Source organism: Pyrus communis, chromosome 13 (genome assembly GCF_963583255.1).
Source record: "Pyrus communis chromosome 13, drPyrComm1.1, whole genome shotgun sequence".
NCBI classification, from domain to species: Eukaryota; Viridiplantae; Streptophyta; class Magnoliopsida; order Rosales; family Rosaceae; genus Pyrus; species Pyrus communis.
Window position 1 is genome coordinate 12,882,432 of NC_084815.1, and position 16,097 is coordinate 12,898,528.

The 16,097-nt window shown below is 41.6% G+C and overlaps 2 protein-coding genes across 5 annotated transcripts; one reads left to right on the forward strand and one right to left on the reverse strand.

The window, feature by feature from the left end:
* The first annotated feature begins 332 nt into the window (after positions 1-332).
* Positions 333-4,372, forward strand: LOC137712894 (leucine-rich repeat receptor-like protein kinase PXC1). The gene is made up of 2 exons (XM_068452079.1): positions 333-1,821; positions 3,490-4,372. Exons 1-2 carry the CDS (start codon positions 447-449, stop codon positions 4,161-4,163), a joined length of 2,049 nt encoding a protein of 682 aa, XP_068308180.1. The 5' UTR covers positions 333-446; the 3' UTR covers positions 4,164-4,372.
* Positions 4,195-8,185, reverse strand: LOC137712895 (uncharacterized). Of its 4 annotated transcripts, none has more exons than XR_011065251.1 (8): positions 7,006-8,182; positions 6,784-6,922; positions 6,599-6,652; positions 6,397-6,488; positions 5,523-5,758; positions 5,183-5,353; positions 4,720-4,988; positions 4,195-4,312 (listed from the first exon to the last, which is right to left on the reverse strand). XR_011065251.1 is itself a non-coding variant. In XM_068452081.1 (7 exons), the coding sequence occupies exons 1-7, from the start codon at positions 7,779-7,781 to the stop codon at positions 4,891-4,893; spliced, it is 1,566 nt and encodes a 521-aa protein (XP_068308182.1). In that variant the 5' UTR covers positions 7,782-8,182; the 3' UTR covers positions 4,456-4,890. The 4 variants fall into 4 exon arrangements, 1 of the variants encoding a protein (XP_068308182.1); XR_011065250.1 differs by having other exon boundaries at positions 4,195-4,318; XM_068452081.1 differs by lacking the exon at positions 4,195-4,312 and having other exon boundaries at positions 4,456-4,988.
* Positions 8,186-16,097: the final 7,912 nt, after the last annotated feature.

A 16,097-nucleotide genomic window follows, 5' to 3' on the forward strand; every position in this document is an offset into this window, starting at 1 on the left:
CTCTCTCTCTCTCTAGAAAGAACCCATTTTCCCTAATCATATCACTCCCAATTATCAAATAACCAAAGTAACAAAATAAAAAAGAAAACAAGTTCATATCTTTTCCCCACCCCACTTAATCTCTCTAGATCTCCATGTCTCTATTCAAATTTAAGGAGTCACTCAGTATTATGATCTAGTGGTATTCTTCTTCACTTATAAATAAGAAGTCTTAAGTTCGATCATTGCAAAAAATGAATTTGTTTGTTAGCCTATGGTGAGATTAAGTTCACCTCATTTCCCTTAATGTAGATAATATGGTTGTTAAAAAAAAAAAAAAAGTCATAGAAAGAGGAGGGTCTCAATCTCACTCTCTTAAGTCTTTAGGCATACTTTATTTTTTTCAAAAATACAAAATAAACTTCTTATTGTATGCCTGCCTACTCTTCCCGCCTAAGCAAAAACTCATGAAGAAGAACGAGGCGCTGCCTTTCCTCACTCTCTCTCTTCTTCTCTTCGCCTCCAGCCACCCGTCACTCTCTTCTCCGCCACCTAATGACACCTGGGCCCTCACCCAATTCCGCCTACAGACCGACACCCACGCCCACCTCCGCTCAAACTGGACCGGCTTCGATGCATGCACCCTCTGCTGGACTGGAGTCCGATGCTCCACCAACAAAGCCCGCGTCGTCGCTCTCTCCCTCCCCTCCCTCAACCTCCGGGGCCCACTTGATTCCCTCGCTTCCCTTGACCAGCTCCGCCTCCTCGACCTCCACAACAACCGCCTCAACGGCACCGTTTCTCCTCTCGTCAACTGCACTAAGCTCAAGCTCCTCTACCTCGCCGGCAACGACCTCTCTGGCGAAATTCCATCGGAGATATCCTCCCTCCGGCAACTCCTCCGTCTCGACCTCGCCGACAACAACCTCCGGGGACCGTTTCCGGACAATCTCACCCGCCTCACCCGGCTCCTCACGCTCAGGCTCCAGAACAACGCCATCTCCGGTGTAGTCCCCGACCTCTGCGCCTCCCTTGCCGACCTCAAGGAGCTCAATTTCACTAACAACGAATTGTACGGACGGCTGCCGGAGGGTCTGTTGAAGAAGTTCGGCGACAAAAGCTTTTCCGGGAACGAAGGGCTGTGCGGACTGAGCCCCTTGCCGGCTTGTTCTTTCACCGGCACTAGCGATCCGCCCTCGGCGGCTTCATCCGAAACGGTGCCGTCTAATCCCAGCCAATTGCCTCAGACGACGAGCCCAAACGAGCCGACCAAAAAGCAACCGAGGAAGGGGCTGAGCGCCGGCGTGATCATCGCGATCGTGATCGTGATTTGCGTGGCGATGCTGGTGGTTGTGTCGTTCCTTGTGGCCCACTACTGCGCGAGAGACCGCTGCGGCTCTAGCTCGATGGCGGGGAGCGAGAGCGGGAAGAGAAGGAGCGGGAGCAGCTACGGAGCCGATCAGAAGAGGGTGTACGCCAACAGTGGGGGCGGCGGGGACAGCGACGGGACAAACGCGACCGACAGAAGCAAACTGGTGTTTTTTGACCCGAGGAAGCAGTTTGAGCTGGAGGATTTGCTGCGGGCGTCGGCGGAGATGTTGGGCAAAGGAAGCCTGGGGACGGTGTACAAGGCAGTGCTGGACGACGGGAGCACCATGGCGGTGAAGCGGCTCAAGGACGCGAACCCGTGCGAGAGAAAGGAGTTTGAGCAGTACATGGATGTGATTGGGAAGGTGAAGCATCCCAATGTGGTGAGGCTGAGTGCTTATTACTATACCAAGGAGGAGAAGCTTCTGGTCTATGATTATCTCCCTAATGGAAGCTTGCACTCACTTCTGCATGGTAATATTATTATTGCTTTTTTCATATTTTCAATACTTTGTTGCATTTTTAGGGCTTAATTTGGTACAAAATTCTGAAAAAAAGACTATTTCGGAAATTGCTACAATTTTCATAAATCAAATATTAATTGATAAACTAATCAAGATTAAATATCGACCACGACATAACGATCCTAGATTGATGACATAGCGATCATATATTAACATCATACTTAAAAACTAATAATCTTAATTGAGATTTAAAAAAGGAAAACCTTGGTTCTGGTTCCTGGTTGACAAAAATTTTTGACTGAAACTTTATTAATTTGAATACTTTGATTGTAGGACGAAATGTTAAATTTTAGTATTAATTAAAAATTTTAATGGTAAAATGAATAATTTCTCTTTAAAATCATGCAAAGAGTATTACAAAATAGGGATTTTAATTTTTTTTTTCCTCAAATTTAACGAAACTTGCCACTTAGTACTACTAGTGGTATTCCTTTTCACTTATAACTGAGATGTTTTTTATTTTTGCCAAAGGTGAATTTGAACCACATTGTTGCTAGTCCATTGTGAAGCTTAGCCCACTCCCCCACTCCCTTAGTGTAGATAATATCGTTTGTTAAAAAAACTAAACTTTATTAGTTTGACTACTTTGATCAGATTTTTTATTTTTTATTTTTTAATAAAATGTTTTGTTCTTATTTTTAAATATGGATGTATTGTAAATTAAGAAAGAGTACATTTTATTACAAACCGTAGGTACATTATAGAGAATAAAAGTGAATAGATTTTACACTAGAAAATGGCGTACATTTTACAGACAAAAAAAGGGTACATTTAACCTATAGCAATGTGGTACATTTGAAAAATGTACATTATGACAAATAAAAGATTAAAAAAATTATGGATACAAATAAAAGTTAAAAAGGAAATTGGTATAGACTAACAAATATAGTTACAAATTAAACAAGATGGTTACAAATGAAAAAATGGGTACAAAATAATTAAATATACTAAATATAATGTTTTAAACACTAAATAGATATAATGAAAAAGGTTAAATAATTTTTAATTATATAATTTTAAAATGTTACATGTAAATATTTATCATTGAAATAATGACGTGGAAAACCCAAATAACTTTGATCAAAAATTGAAAAAGAACAATCAATAACATAAAAAAGTTAGGGAGAAGAACCTAATTTTTCTTTAAAAGTGATCATATTGTCAAATTCCTCAAACTATTTTGAATATAATTTGCAGACATTAAAACCGTTCATAAACTTTCAACTAATAGTAGAACTTGATGCCAACTAAACAGAAAATAAAATGAGTACTAAATCGTGGTATGTGTATATATAACTTATTGTTTGTTTAATATTCCGTAGTTTAATGTCTTACTAGAAGTTCACAACCAGTTTTATTTGTGCATATTTATTTATTTTATTTAAACACACTAAATCCTCTTTACATCCCTAAATATTGATTCTCGACCACTGCGCAAATTCCACTTGAGAATGACTTACATAAGACGAATACGTCATCATGATGGCATTCTATGTCAAATGAAATAAAGACGTGTGTAAATTTTTATCCACGTGTCATTATTTCATACACATGACGTCATAAAAAAGGGCATCTGTGTTTGATTGTTGATGATTTTATTTTTTTGGATGTAATTTAGGGAATCGGGGTCCGGGTAGAATTCCATTGGATTGGACTACAAGGATCAGCTTGGTGTTGGGTGCGGCTCGTGGGCTTGCCAGGATTCATGAGGTGTTCAGCTCCGCAAAAGTACCCCATGGCAATGTCAAATCTTCCAACGTCCTTCTGGACAAGAATGGCGTCGCTTGCATTTCCGACTTCGGCCTGTCTCTGCTTCTCAACCCGGTTCACGCCATCGCAAGATTGGGAGGATACCGAGCTCCCGAGCAGGCGGAGGTCAAGAGACTATCTCAGATGGCGGACGTGTACAGCTTTGGAGTCTTGCTGCTGGAGGTTCTAACGGGGAGAGCTCCATCCCAGTACCCTTCTCCCGCCCGTCCCCGTGTGGAAGAGGAGGAGGAGGCGGTGGACCTTCCGAAATGGGTGAGGTCAGTGGTGAAGGAGGAGTGGACTGGGGAGGTGTTTGATCAAGAACTTCTGAGGTACAAGAACATTGAGGAGGAGCTTGTGGCAATGCTCCATGTGGGATTGGCTTGTGCGGTGCCTCAGCCTGAAAAGAGGCCTACAATGGTTGAAGTAACTAAGATGATTGAGGACATCCGAGTCGAGAGATCTCCTCTCGGAGAAGACTACGATGATTCCCGCAATTCACTTTCGCCTTCTCTCGCCACCACTGAAGACGGGCTGGTCTGATCGACAACACCGTTCCCTTGTTTCTGCATCATCATCATCCTCGATTTTCATTATCTCGCTGCAAATCTCTGCTGCTACTTTGCTTATTCTCAACCCTTATTTTTGTGTAGTTATGGTCTCGGGAATGCTTTCGATCTGTAGACGTGCACCTGTGCCTTGGGACGTGAATGATCGATCACATTAACTAGCATTACTCAATTTTAACTCTACAAGTGAACACAGAATCTCACAACTAAGATTTTCATGCATTCAAAAGTTGATAGAATGTGATTATTTAGCAATATAAAGCAAATGCAGGAAGTTCCGAGATGCATTCAAAAGATTCAATACGGCTTTTGACAGAAATGCAACAACAATTTCAGTCTGTCGTGACTCCAAACCATATTTTTCTATTCACACCTCTATTAATACAAACTAACCAGTAAAAATGTTAATAGTCGTCTGCATCAACAATCTTCGTCCAAGTAATGATACCATTTACAAAACAACACAAAAGACACTGGCACCGCCATTAACATGCATAACTTAGACACGACAGTTATAATCTTTACTCTACCTTCTCATGAATCAGGGTGGCAAATGATATATGCGTGGATATGCAGCCAAGTCTCAGCCATCAGAGCTGTAAAAGCCACCGATTTTTCTAAATGGGGTCTGTTGAAATTAACTTGACAGTTATCTGAGGTAAGTAGACCTAGTAATACAACAGCTCAGAGTTCTGTAAATATTAGCTAATCCTTCCAGTTTGATCTATCAGGGTACCAACTTGTTCTCCGCATAGCGCTTTCGATATATTTCCAGGCTCTAACAGATTAAAGACCACAACTGCACATAAAAATGCAAATTGATTACTATTAAAGTTCAATCCCATGTACAGAATAGAAGGCACCATCCAATTCATTTGATGAGACAGATTCCGAGAACAAGTTTTGTTACATGTTGACCAAAATATAATGACTCAATTTCCCGACTATTGTTCACAACCTAACAGAAATGCAAGAACACCAAAATACACTTACCAGGAAACCTGTGTTCTTCGCAGAAGTTCAGGGCCATCGAGTCCATGGAGGTGGCGCCTCTTGTGACCAACTCCCTAAAAGAGATGTGCTCAAATGTAAAATTATTGTCTTGAGAGTTGCAATCATAGACACCATCTACATTGGTACCCTTAAGTACTGCCTCTGCATTAACTGAGAACTTACGAGTGTCACAAAATTTTGTATAAAGTCCAAAAGATGCGGGTGGAGACCATGCATGTATTGTGTGTGTGTGTGAGCAAAAGTAGAACAGTTCTGGGTGATTTCACAGAATGTAAAATGTTTAAAGGAAGTGTGAATTATCACAGAACCATAACCATACTCTCCAAAGCTTGTAATGCTGCAGCTGTGTCAGTGGAAAAGATGGGATTTCCCGTGCCAGCACCAATCCCAGCAAAAATTACAACTCTGCCTTTTTCAAGATGCCGGATGGCCCGCTGCCTGTTGTATGGTTCAGCAACCTCATGCATTGAAAATGCAGTTTGAACACGTGTCTGGACTCCCATCTTCTCCAATGCTGACTGGAGCAATACGGAATTCATTACAGTGGCCATCATTCTGGTAAACATCACAGTCACCTCGTATGAGTATTGTAAATACATTATCGGATTAGCCAGCAATTTATAATTAACAAAACCATCAGAAAGTGGAGATAGAGCAGAGAGGCCCAAGCTTCACCGTTCACATAATACAGTTGAGATTAATGGGTCTTCACTAAGAGATCACTCATCTTATTCATTATAACAATGAATTGGGCTCTAAACTAAAACAAAAAAATGGTCATTTGATATTGCATTTTCAGTTGCTCTTATCTTATGGATCAAAAGATATATTCTAGTCCTTTATGAACAAGAAAACGAGGAAGCAGATCCCATCAAACAATTTCAGGAAATTTAGTACTGTTTCAAAGGATCGCTATTTTGTACATCTAGTTTACAGCCCCGAACAAGGCCGACAAACAAAAAAAAAAAATATCAGAATATAATAAACATAAGATGAGGGCCAATCTATGTTGGACATGCTTCCACCGGAAATGCAATGATCACGTCAGTATTCAAGGCATATTTACCCAGTTTGTAGTTGTATCTGGTAGTTCTATTTAAGCTGTTGCAGATACCACAAATCCTATGTAAAAGGCGGTATGATTCAGGAATGCAAAGATGAGGTTATATAGCAAGATCAGCAATGATATTTACCCAATCTGGTACGCAGTACTTCTATCTAACCCTGTCGCCGTCACCCATGCATCTCCACAAAAGAAGTTGCGACCTCCAACAACAATTGCCAACTTTTACACCCAGCAAGAAACAAAACCAAACATTGCAGATTAAACTAAAACCGACAGCTAAAAACACATTACTACAGTCAACAGACGACCATATAAATATCAATGCATACCTCCACGCCATTGCGACAAGCCAACGCAACCTCCCTCGCAATCAGCATTGCCAGCTGCCCAACCACAAAACACGCAATGAAACTTGCTCGCAAGAAGCAAACACATTCAGACAAATACTATTCACAGGCTAAGATGATCAGAAATTGAATGATATAAATCAATGGATTTGCATAGATGGCCGAACCTTTGAGTCGACATTGTTTGGAGCAGCACCAGCAAGAGCAGCACCACTGATTTTGAAGACCACTCTCCGCCATTTGATAGTCGGAGCTGATTTCACCTTGTTCATCTGACCTACAGGACTCGACACCACCATTCCATATCTGCTCAAAAACAACACAACACTAGCAATTGAGCAACCAATTGCAGCAATAATCTAACAAAAATGCAGCAAATGAATCCAAACCTCTTCGATTGCCGTGGTGTGTTACCCGAAGAAGAAACTCCTTTATCGTCATCGGAGGTGGCCTTTGCCGCCACTGAATTGCCGACGATCAGCTCCATCTTCTGGAACCAAGGCCAGTGACTCGCCGAAACGCCGCCGCTGCTCATCCTGTGCCTCTCAAGCTTGTACCTCTTCTTCAAGTTATCGACCTTGTTCTTGCACTGCTCGATGCTCTTTCTCTGCCTCTCACACTTCTCGCTCACGATCGCCGCCACCTCCTCCCAATCTCTGCCTCTCAGATTTCCCCGATTCAGCTGCGTGAGCTTGTCCAGGTAGGCGTCCAGAAGGCACAATATCGCCGTGTCGCTCCACTCCTCTCGGTCCTTCCTGTAATCTCCGCTCGCAGACGCCAAGGCTTTCGATTTCTTGTAACTGCACGGAGCTCCTCCCCCGCCGCCGCCGTCTCTGTGCTCATCGGAGTGGTCCTTTCTCTTCTCGCCCGCGCCGGTGACGATGTCGGTCTGATCGGTGCCTCTATCGAAGGGATTCGAGCAGAACGCGGTAGCGGCTGCATTTTCGTAGTCATCTCCGTCGTCAGCGTGGTCTTCTCCGTCGTTGACCTTATCCTTGAGTGTAGGCTGCGATGGTGGCGCGTGGACTGGGGGAGTTCGCGTCGGGAAGCGGTGAGGAGGCTCGTAGGGCTGGTGGATGTGGTGGGAGGTTGGCGCGTGAGGGAGGTGATGGTTAGGGTTAGAGTCGTCACCGAGGAGAGAGAAGTCGTCGTCACAGGAGGCCATTAGAGGAGCGACGTTAGGGTTAGAGGGGTTGGCGGAACGACGACGTTAGAGAAGGCGGGGTGGGACGTTGGGGCAGAGTGAGAGAGAAACACAAGGTTGCTTAACGGAACGGCTGAGCCGTGATGAGTTGTAGGATGGGGCCGTGACGGCTTTGTGACGGTCCCGTTAAATCATAAGGGCTAAATAGTTCGTCGAATTGAATTGGAACGTGGGTGGGACCCGGACTGATGTGGATGGCTAATTGGCTATTGGTTCGTTTCATCTTTTGCTTTTGCGTTTCGCAAATGGCTCGTCACGGTTTTGGACGGTCACGAACGTCAGCTGGAAGTATTGAGAAGCCGCTACTTTTTATGCTACAGTCTTTCCGCACGCGTTAATGCGTATAATGCTTATTTTAATACAGATATTGTGTGAGTACGTGCAAAGAGACTAATTTTTTTAATTTTCAAGTTTTATAACTGCAAGTCTGCATAACTTCGGGCTGGTTTAGTTGCTTTGAAACAAAAATTGTTTCTACTGTGTTGTGAGAATAAACAGTTGTGAAATAAAGCAGCAGAGTGTTTGGTAAAATTTTTTGTAAAAGTGCTTTTGAAAAAAAAAAAACAGTATTATAGTGTTTGATAAACTTTTATATAAAACATATGTGAAAAAAAATTGGTTTTTCAAAGCTGGGTTTTGCAGCTTTGTGTTTTTGGCTTTTTTTCACCCAAAACTGTGAAAAAAAACTGAAGCTGAATGTTTACCAAACATAAAAAGCTCCCATATTTTTTTTATAACTATTTTTTTCAAAATCACTTCAGTAGCAAACTAGGAATTCACCACGCCTCCTTATTTTCTTTTTCTTTATTAGTTTATTTTGTTTTCCAACCTAATTTTTTTTTTTTTTTGTTAATACTTTTTTACGAGTTTGTCCTCCTTTTTTGAATTTTTTGGGTTTTGATTGTGAAAAAACAAGGGACATTTTTGGCATCTCCGAAAGCTTCACTTATGAAATTACCAGTTTAACCCTCTAATTAAAACAGAACATGAATAAGAGATATGGGGCAAAAATGTAATTTCATACAACCAAATTTTGTTGTTTTTTTTTCAAAGCCGCACCTACATGTGATCCTAACATATCTCTAATTATAAAAATAAAAAATAAAACTTCTCACTCTCACATTCTCTATCACTCTCTTCCTCTCACCTTCTATTTCAAAAACAAAAATAAAAAAATTTCTCACACACTTTGTGTGTGCCCATATGCTAGTCTACTAATTAATAAAACACTCATTGTCAACCAAAACCCTATGAAATTACCAATTTAACCTTCTAATTAAAACAAAACATGAATAAGAAATATGGGGCAGAAATGTAATTTCACACAACCAAATTTTACTGGTTTTTTTTCTTCAAAGCTTCACTTACATGTAATATCTCTAATTAAAATAAAAATAAATAATAATAAAAACTTCCCACTCCCACATTCTCACACTCTCTTCCTCTCCTTCTATTTCAAAAATAAAAATAAAAAAATTTCCCACACACTTTGTGTATGCCCATATGTTAGTATAGATAATGAAAATGGTAAAGTGCCGATTTAATCCATGAACTATAATCTAAGTGAAAAATTGATCCCTGAATTGTTTTTTGGGTAAAATAAGTCCCTCAATTCATTAAAAATTGCTAATTTCACTCATACTATTATATTTAAAGTTATTTTATCCAATTTTTCGTCAACTTAAATCACTTGACACACTTTAAAGTGTAATGCCGTCATTTTCTCGCCTATAAGCCCTTAATATTTCATATAGGTTGTAAATTTAACATCTAATTTACCCTCCAAAATTAACTTCATACACTATTTCTTTATGAAAAATTACCAATTTACCATCTAATGTGTATCACATGCAACGTGAGTTATGTGGATGCAAATTTCTTCCTCCTTATTCTTGGACAAAATTGCACCTACAAAACAAATAATACCTTAAGTCAAAGCCAAGAGTCTCACGCGCCCACGATGAATGGGGGGGCTTTGGCCGAAGAATCTCCAATGCCAAAGTTAGAATTTAGAGAGAAAAGTGTTTGGAGAGTTTTTGGGAGTTTTGCAAGAGTGTAGAACTAGGTTTTTAGAGAAAAATGGGGTTCAATATATAGAGCATGGCCGGTCCCCTTTGGAGAAAAGGTGGCCAACCCTTTGGGGTATTTTTGGTGTGTAATGGGTGATTAATTGGTATAATGAGTGATTAATTGGGTGATTAATGGATTAATTAGGAATTAATCCATTAATTAGCCTAATTAATTTAATTTATATGGAAGGTTTTGAAGGTTATGGAATGATTTCCTTGTAGAGGATATGGAGTAAAGATGGATGAGATGAATTTGAACTTGTTACCTATTTTGGGCACTCTTGACTCAGTTAATCGATGATTCTCCACTGCTTGCGTGTAGGAAACCCGGTGTGTCTCGAGGGTAATTTTGTCCCCTTCACCTAAAAATCCACGTGTTGCCTCTTGATTATTTTTGGCTCCACAAATGCCCCCACACTTGTTGGGCTACTCGTAGAAAAGGGTAACAGGTGCAAAGATTTTCTTGCTTTTAGGAAACTTTGAATTGCTTCCTTTTAGGAAAGGGAAATAAATTTCTCTCAAAGCCTATTTAAGTTCACCTTAATCGGTTATTAAGAGCTTAGAGGATATTTGGAGAGCGATTTATTCTACCCTACAAGAGAGAGAGAGAGAGCTTAGAGGATATTTGTTCCCCCTCTTCTAGCAATCTTCTACATCTTGCCTATCGAGAGCTATGTCCGGTTCTCATTCGGAAATGCTTGCTATTATGAAGAGCAACAAGGTGGACTTTGCCGCTAAAGTGGCGCTAAAGCCCACTCTCTCTGCTGTTGAGACTGAGTCGCCTGCTGGGAAAGAGGAGACTGCTCGCGTGGGCAGCTATGAGAAATCCACTAAGCCTGCTTTTGGGGAGGCTGTTGAGATCTGTGTGCTCTTGAAACCAAATATGCTTGAAGACATGAACGCTTGTGCCAAGTTTGTTGATGGCGTTAGAAAGGTTTGTTTGCCCAAGTTCCTTTGTGAAGCATACGACCTAATATAGAAGGACTGCTCTGCTTGCTATGAAGCATATATAGCAAAGCTGCCAAGGAAGTGGTGAAGATTATGGCAGCTGAAGCTTATTCCTTGGCAGAAGAGATCAAGAGGTTAGATTCTGAGCTCATCTAGCGTGGCTTTACTGCTTGAAGGGCAAGCCGTATGCATTCTTCTAGAAACCGTAACCTACCGTAATGCACTCGATAGTAGTTTTAAGGTTCCAGGACTGCCGTCCATCGGATGTACTGCGTAATGTGCCCCCTCCATCTCTAGGGCTCGATTCCCCACAGATTAGGCCAAGAGACCCAAAATCTTTCAGTTAGCTAAGCCTTGAAAAAGACCATTGTGGCTACTTCTAGGAATCTCGGCGTAAACCATCGTGCATCTAGTTATACTAGGGTAGCCAGGCTCATCCACGTCTGGATATTCAGAGTGTAGAGTTTATCCTCCCGTCTTGGAGAGCTGACCCATGTGGGTGTCAGGGAATTGGTTTACCCTCTTGTACTAGAGAGCATAGTTAGTCCCTCGAGGGGCACAATTCCTGTGATGAATCCCTAAGAAGGGCGCGGTCTTCTTTTGAAGTGTAGGAGTGATCAGCTGTTGTAAGCATAACCGAGCCAAGTTGTGATTACTTTTGAATTCCTCATTGGAAAATGAGTGAAACGAACGAGAACTTAGCTGTAAGGTAGGAACTGCATAACAACTGGATAGTCCTCAGCTTGTGAGGTGGTCCTCGTCGAGCTGCTTGAGTCTTCGGGCTTTGATGTAATAGGAGGTCACATATGGTACTTCCTCAGATTGTAGGCACTCTGCTGCTTTTCGATATTTTTGTCGTTTCATGGTGGCGAGGGTGTAATTACTCTTGCCGCCTACTATGATGATCTTGTACGGACCTTCCCAGATGGGATCCATCTTTTTGGAGCCTTCTCTATGGGCAATGATGAAAGCTTTTCTTAGGACTAGATCTTCGAGCTGGAATTACCGGATCTTGGCCCTTTTGTTGTAGTTGGAAATGAGCTGCTGCTGGTAGGCTGCAATGCGGGTGATGGTCTACTCGCGCTTCTCCTCTACCAGATCTAAGCTTGTGGTCATCTCCTTGTTGTTCTGCTTAATGATTGGTTGTAGAGCGGTATTACTTGACTTGATGACATTGGAATGAATGATTACTTCTGAGCTAAATGCCAAAAATAAAGGAGTCTCACCGGTTGCTCGTCTTTTGGTGGTGCGATATACTCATAGACATCCGAGGAATTTGTCTGGCCATTTTCCCTTCTTGTTGGTGACGGATTTTTTGAGGCAGTCGAAGATTATCTTGTTGGATGCTTCGCCCCGCTTATTGCCTTGAGGATATCTCGGTGTGGACATGTACTGCTTGATGCCATACTTTTGCAAGAACTTCGCCATACTTTTGCCCACAAATTGCAGGCCATTGTCAGTGACGATGGATTGTAGGATGCCAAACCGACAAATGATGTTCCTCCATATGAAGTGTTTTATGTCTGTTTGAGTCGTGGTTGTCTTGGGCTCTGCTTTTACCCATTTTGTGAAGTAGTTGATTGCCACGATCATTATGCATCTGCCTCCAGTAGCAAACGGCATAAGTCCTACCAGGTCGATTGCCCACTGCATGAATGGCTAAAGACTCGTATGCGGGTGTAGCTCGTTGGCAGGCAATGCTGGTATTGGCTTGTAGTGCTGGCAGCGGTCGCACTTTTGTACTAACTTCTTAGCATCTTGGTGCATGGTAGAGAGTCGAAGAGCTGGGGCCATGTTACACGTAACAGGAGATGCTCAACTGCTAGTATTAGACCATTCTAAAACTAAATTATGGAGCAAGGGTCGGCTAAGGTCGTGTGACGCCCAGTAGGAGGTAGTGCTTAACTGCCGGTATATGTTACTCCTATGTAAAATCTTTTGGGGTGACGAAGACAAAACTTACTTCTGAGTATGTCCTTCTAGTGTTCGTCTACCATTGGCGTGTCTTTTAGGCCGAGTTGCTGCGTTCATCAGAAAACTTTACATTTGTCAGGGTCTACGTTTTTATCGTCGCGCATTTGGATTGGGCAGAATAATGCGTCATGAGGATAACTACGTGAGTTTGAAGGTAAAACTTAAGCTTTCCGGTTGCAACAACTATCGCCAAAGTTAGCTTTTGAATTTCTGATAGCATCGATGAGAGCTTTTGAACTGTGCAATACAGGTAGTCTGGCCCCCAACTCTTCTCGTATAATGGTAGAGCTTATTGTTGCTTCAGATACTATCAAACATGTGAATCAGTCCTCCTCTACTTCCTGTTTAGATAGTATGAAGGTGATGTCGGGTACTTCTTCAAGTCCTCGAATGTGCATTGGCGTGCCTCATCCTAAAGTGCATGTTTCTCAGCCAAAGCGAAAGAGTCTGCTAGAGTTAAATCTTCCTTTATGATCAATTTTCCGAATAGCGGATGGTCTGTTAGAAGTCATTTCTAGAAGGTTGCTCCAACTATCAAGTCGTTGCATCCGACTATCCTTGCCTTCTTTGCTTTGAACCTCTTCACATAGTCACGAAGCGACTCTTTTGGGTTCTTCTTAACGTTGAACAAATGATCGGACTTTTTTTTGATCGAGCGATAGGTTGAATATTATTTGGTAAAAACCAAAGAAAGTTTGTCGAAACTTCAGATAGATTGTGGTGACAGGGTGTAGAACTAATCATGCGTCTCGCCTTATAGAGTAGTGGCGAATATCTTGCACATGAGACCGTCGTTGTTTCAATAGAGGATCATTATGCTTCGGTAGTGCTTTAAATGTCTCTCTGGGTCTTCATCCCCTTTGAAAGATGTGAAATGTGGCATGTTGAACTCGCATAGAGGCTTTACCTGCTTGATCTCGTCCGTGAAGGGTGACTTGCTTATGTTGGTCATGTTTCGTAGTAATGCCTTGTCGGTGACCTCGTTGCGTTGGAAATCACACAATCACTTGGTCAAGAGTCTATCTACTTCTTCTTGAATTTGTCTTTGTTGGGGTAACAAAGCTCTCGACTGCCCCCAATCATGACTTGCTGTTCTAGGCTGCTCTTCCATGTGTTTGGCTCGTCTATGCAGCAGATGTGGTGCGTGTAGTGCGTTCCTAGCAAGCGAGTGAGTTTTTCGCAGGCTACCGATTTAACTTGAGCCAAATTAAGTGACTGTTTTTCTCTGTCTATCGTGCTGCCTACTCCGATGTGAGGTGGATGATGCTAATTGCAGGCTTAGCAGCGAATGAACATTTCGCTTGAAAGGTTGCTTATGTTGACTATCGAAGTGTGACCTCAACCGTGAATGTATGCTCGTCCTTTGGCCTAGCCGAGAGTGCACGCTCATCCGGGCGCTAAAATGGGAGTACACGTTATCTCGGAGGCCTAATCGAGAGTGTACACTGCCCAAACGCTCAGTTCGTGCCTGGTCGAGTAGCTGCTTGTCAGGACGCTGCTGGAGATGTTCTTCATTTGCCCTTGTCTTTCTTCGGGACACCTCGTTTGGAACATGTTGCATCTTGATGCGCTGCAAGAGCTGGTTCACTAAGGTCGTCTACTATGCTAAAGGCGCTCGTCAACTCTATAACTTGTCGAGACAAGTGTTGTTTGCCATTTGGATTAGAAGAGCTTGGAAATAATGTTTCTCCTTGAGCAGTGGAAGTGTGGTAGACTCCGGGTGCGAGATTTGAGTTGGGAAATGTCAAATCCGCAGAAAAATATGGTGAAAATCTCCCGGTTTGATCATCGGTCCGGAAATTTAGAGCTAGGACGATTGAACTGGCCTTGGACCGATTTGGGCCGTTTGGAAGGCCACGGGAGCAAGCCGGGCCACGAGAGCAGATTGCTCGGTGGGAGCAAGCTGGGCCACGAGAACAGGTTGCTCGGTGAGATCAGGTTGGGGCATGGGAGTGGGCTACGACGCTAGGGCTCAGCTTGGCAACGTTTTGGGCTCGCTCTAGGATCACATTTAGTCTCGTGGATCGCCACGGTCCCATTTCTTGAATATTGGAATTTTCACTCATGGAGTTTTCTAAATTTCTAGCCATCGTATTTCTCTTTTTCGTTTTATCAAATAATTTTTGCAAATAAAAAATTCTAATAATAAGAACGTACGAAAAATACAAGTGGACTAGAAAATAGAGAAAAAAACCTTTTTATGCGAGAGTCTTCTACGAGTGTGAATTTCGACTCTCAATGAAAGCACCAATTTGTGGATGCAAATTTTTTCCTCCTTGTTCTTGGACAAAATTGCACCTACAAAACAAATAACACCTTAGGTCAAGGCCAAGAGCCTCACGCGCACACGATGAATGGGGGGCTTTGCCCGAAGAACCTCTAATGCCAAAGTTAGAATTTAGAGAGAAAAGTGTTTGGAGAGTTTTGCAAGAGTGTGAAACTAGTTTTTAGAGAAAAATAGGGTTCAATATATAGAGCATGGCCGGTCCCCTTTGGAGAAAAGGTGGCCGGCCCTTTGGGGTATTTTTGGTGCGCAACGGGTGATAATTTGTGTAATGGGTGATTAATTGGTATATTGGGTGATTAATTGGGTGATTAATGGATTAATTAGAAATTAATCCATTAATTAGCCTAATTAATTTAATTTATATGGAAGGTTTTGAAGGTTATGAAATGATTTCCTTGTAAAGAATATGGAGTAAAGATGAATGAGATAAATTTGAACTTGTTACCTATTTTGGGCACTCTTGACTAGGTTAATGAATGATTCTCTACTGCTTGCGTGTAGGAAACCCGGTGTGTCTCAAGAGTAATTTTGTCCTCTTCACCTAAAAATCTACGTGTCACCTCTTGATTATTTTTGGCTCCACAAGTTAAATTGACAGAAAAAGTAGTTTCGAATATAATATTAGGGATGTAATTGGTAAATTTTTATAATTCAATAATTGATTTTTCTAAAAAAAAAAAAAAAAAAAAAAACAAAACATTTTAGAGACCTAATTTTTATTCAGGGACTAAATTGGCAGTTCACACTAATGGATAACAAAACAAATATTATTTTGTATCTTGCACTTATATTATGACATGTGAAGTACCGGCTTAAAACTTAAATACCAATTGTGTGTTTACTTGGTTTGGTAGAAATAAGATGATTTTCATTGGACCAATTTTGTAAGTTATTATGTAATCAGGTGATCAAAGGTTCAATAATTACAAGGGTATCAAATTAGGTGTGGCACAGTTTGGTTTGACCCATTCATTCGTAAAATTGTGAGCCAAACCGAGT

What these genes read in the sequence shown, in the direction of transcription:
- LOC137712894 (XM_068452079.1), top strand. Translation starts at nt 447, where the DNA reads ATGAAGAAGAACGAGGCGCTGCCTTTCCTCACTCTCTCTCTTCTTCTC. An exon ending in CTTGCACTCACTTCTGCATG is followed by an intron (nt 1,822 to 3,489) that starts GTAATATTATTA and finishes GATGTAATTTAG; the next exon opens with GGAATCGGGGTCCGGGTAGA.
- LOC137712895 (XM_068452081.1), bottom strand. Translation starts at nt 7,781, where the DNA reads ATGGCCTCCTGTGACGACGACTTCTCTCTCCTCGGTGACGACTCTAAC. An exon ending in CAAACAATGTCGACTCAAAG is followed by an intron (nt 6,653 to 6,783) that starts GTTCGGCCATCT and finishes GTGGTTGGGCAG; the next exon opens with CTGGCAATGCTGATTGCGAG. An exon ending in CTTGTCGCAATGGCGTGGAG is followed by an intron (nt 6,489 to 6,598) that starts GTATGCATTGAT and finishes TGGGTGTAAAAG; the next exon opens with TTGGCAATTGTTGTTGGAGG.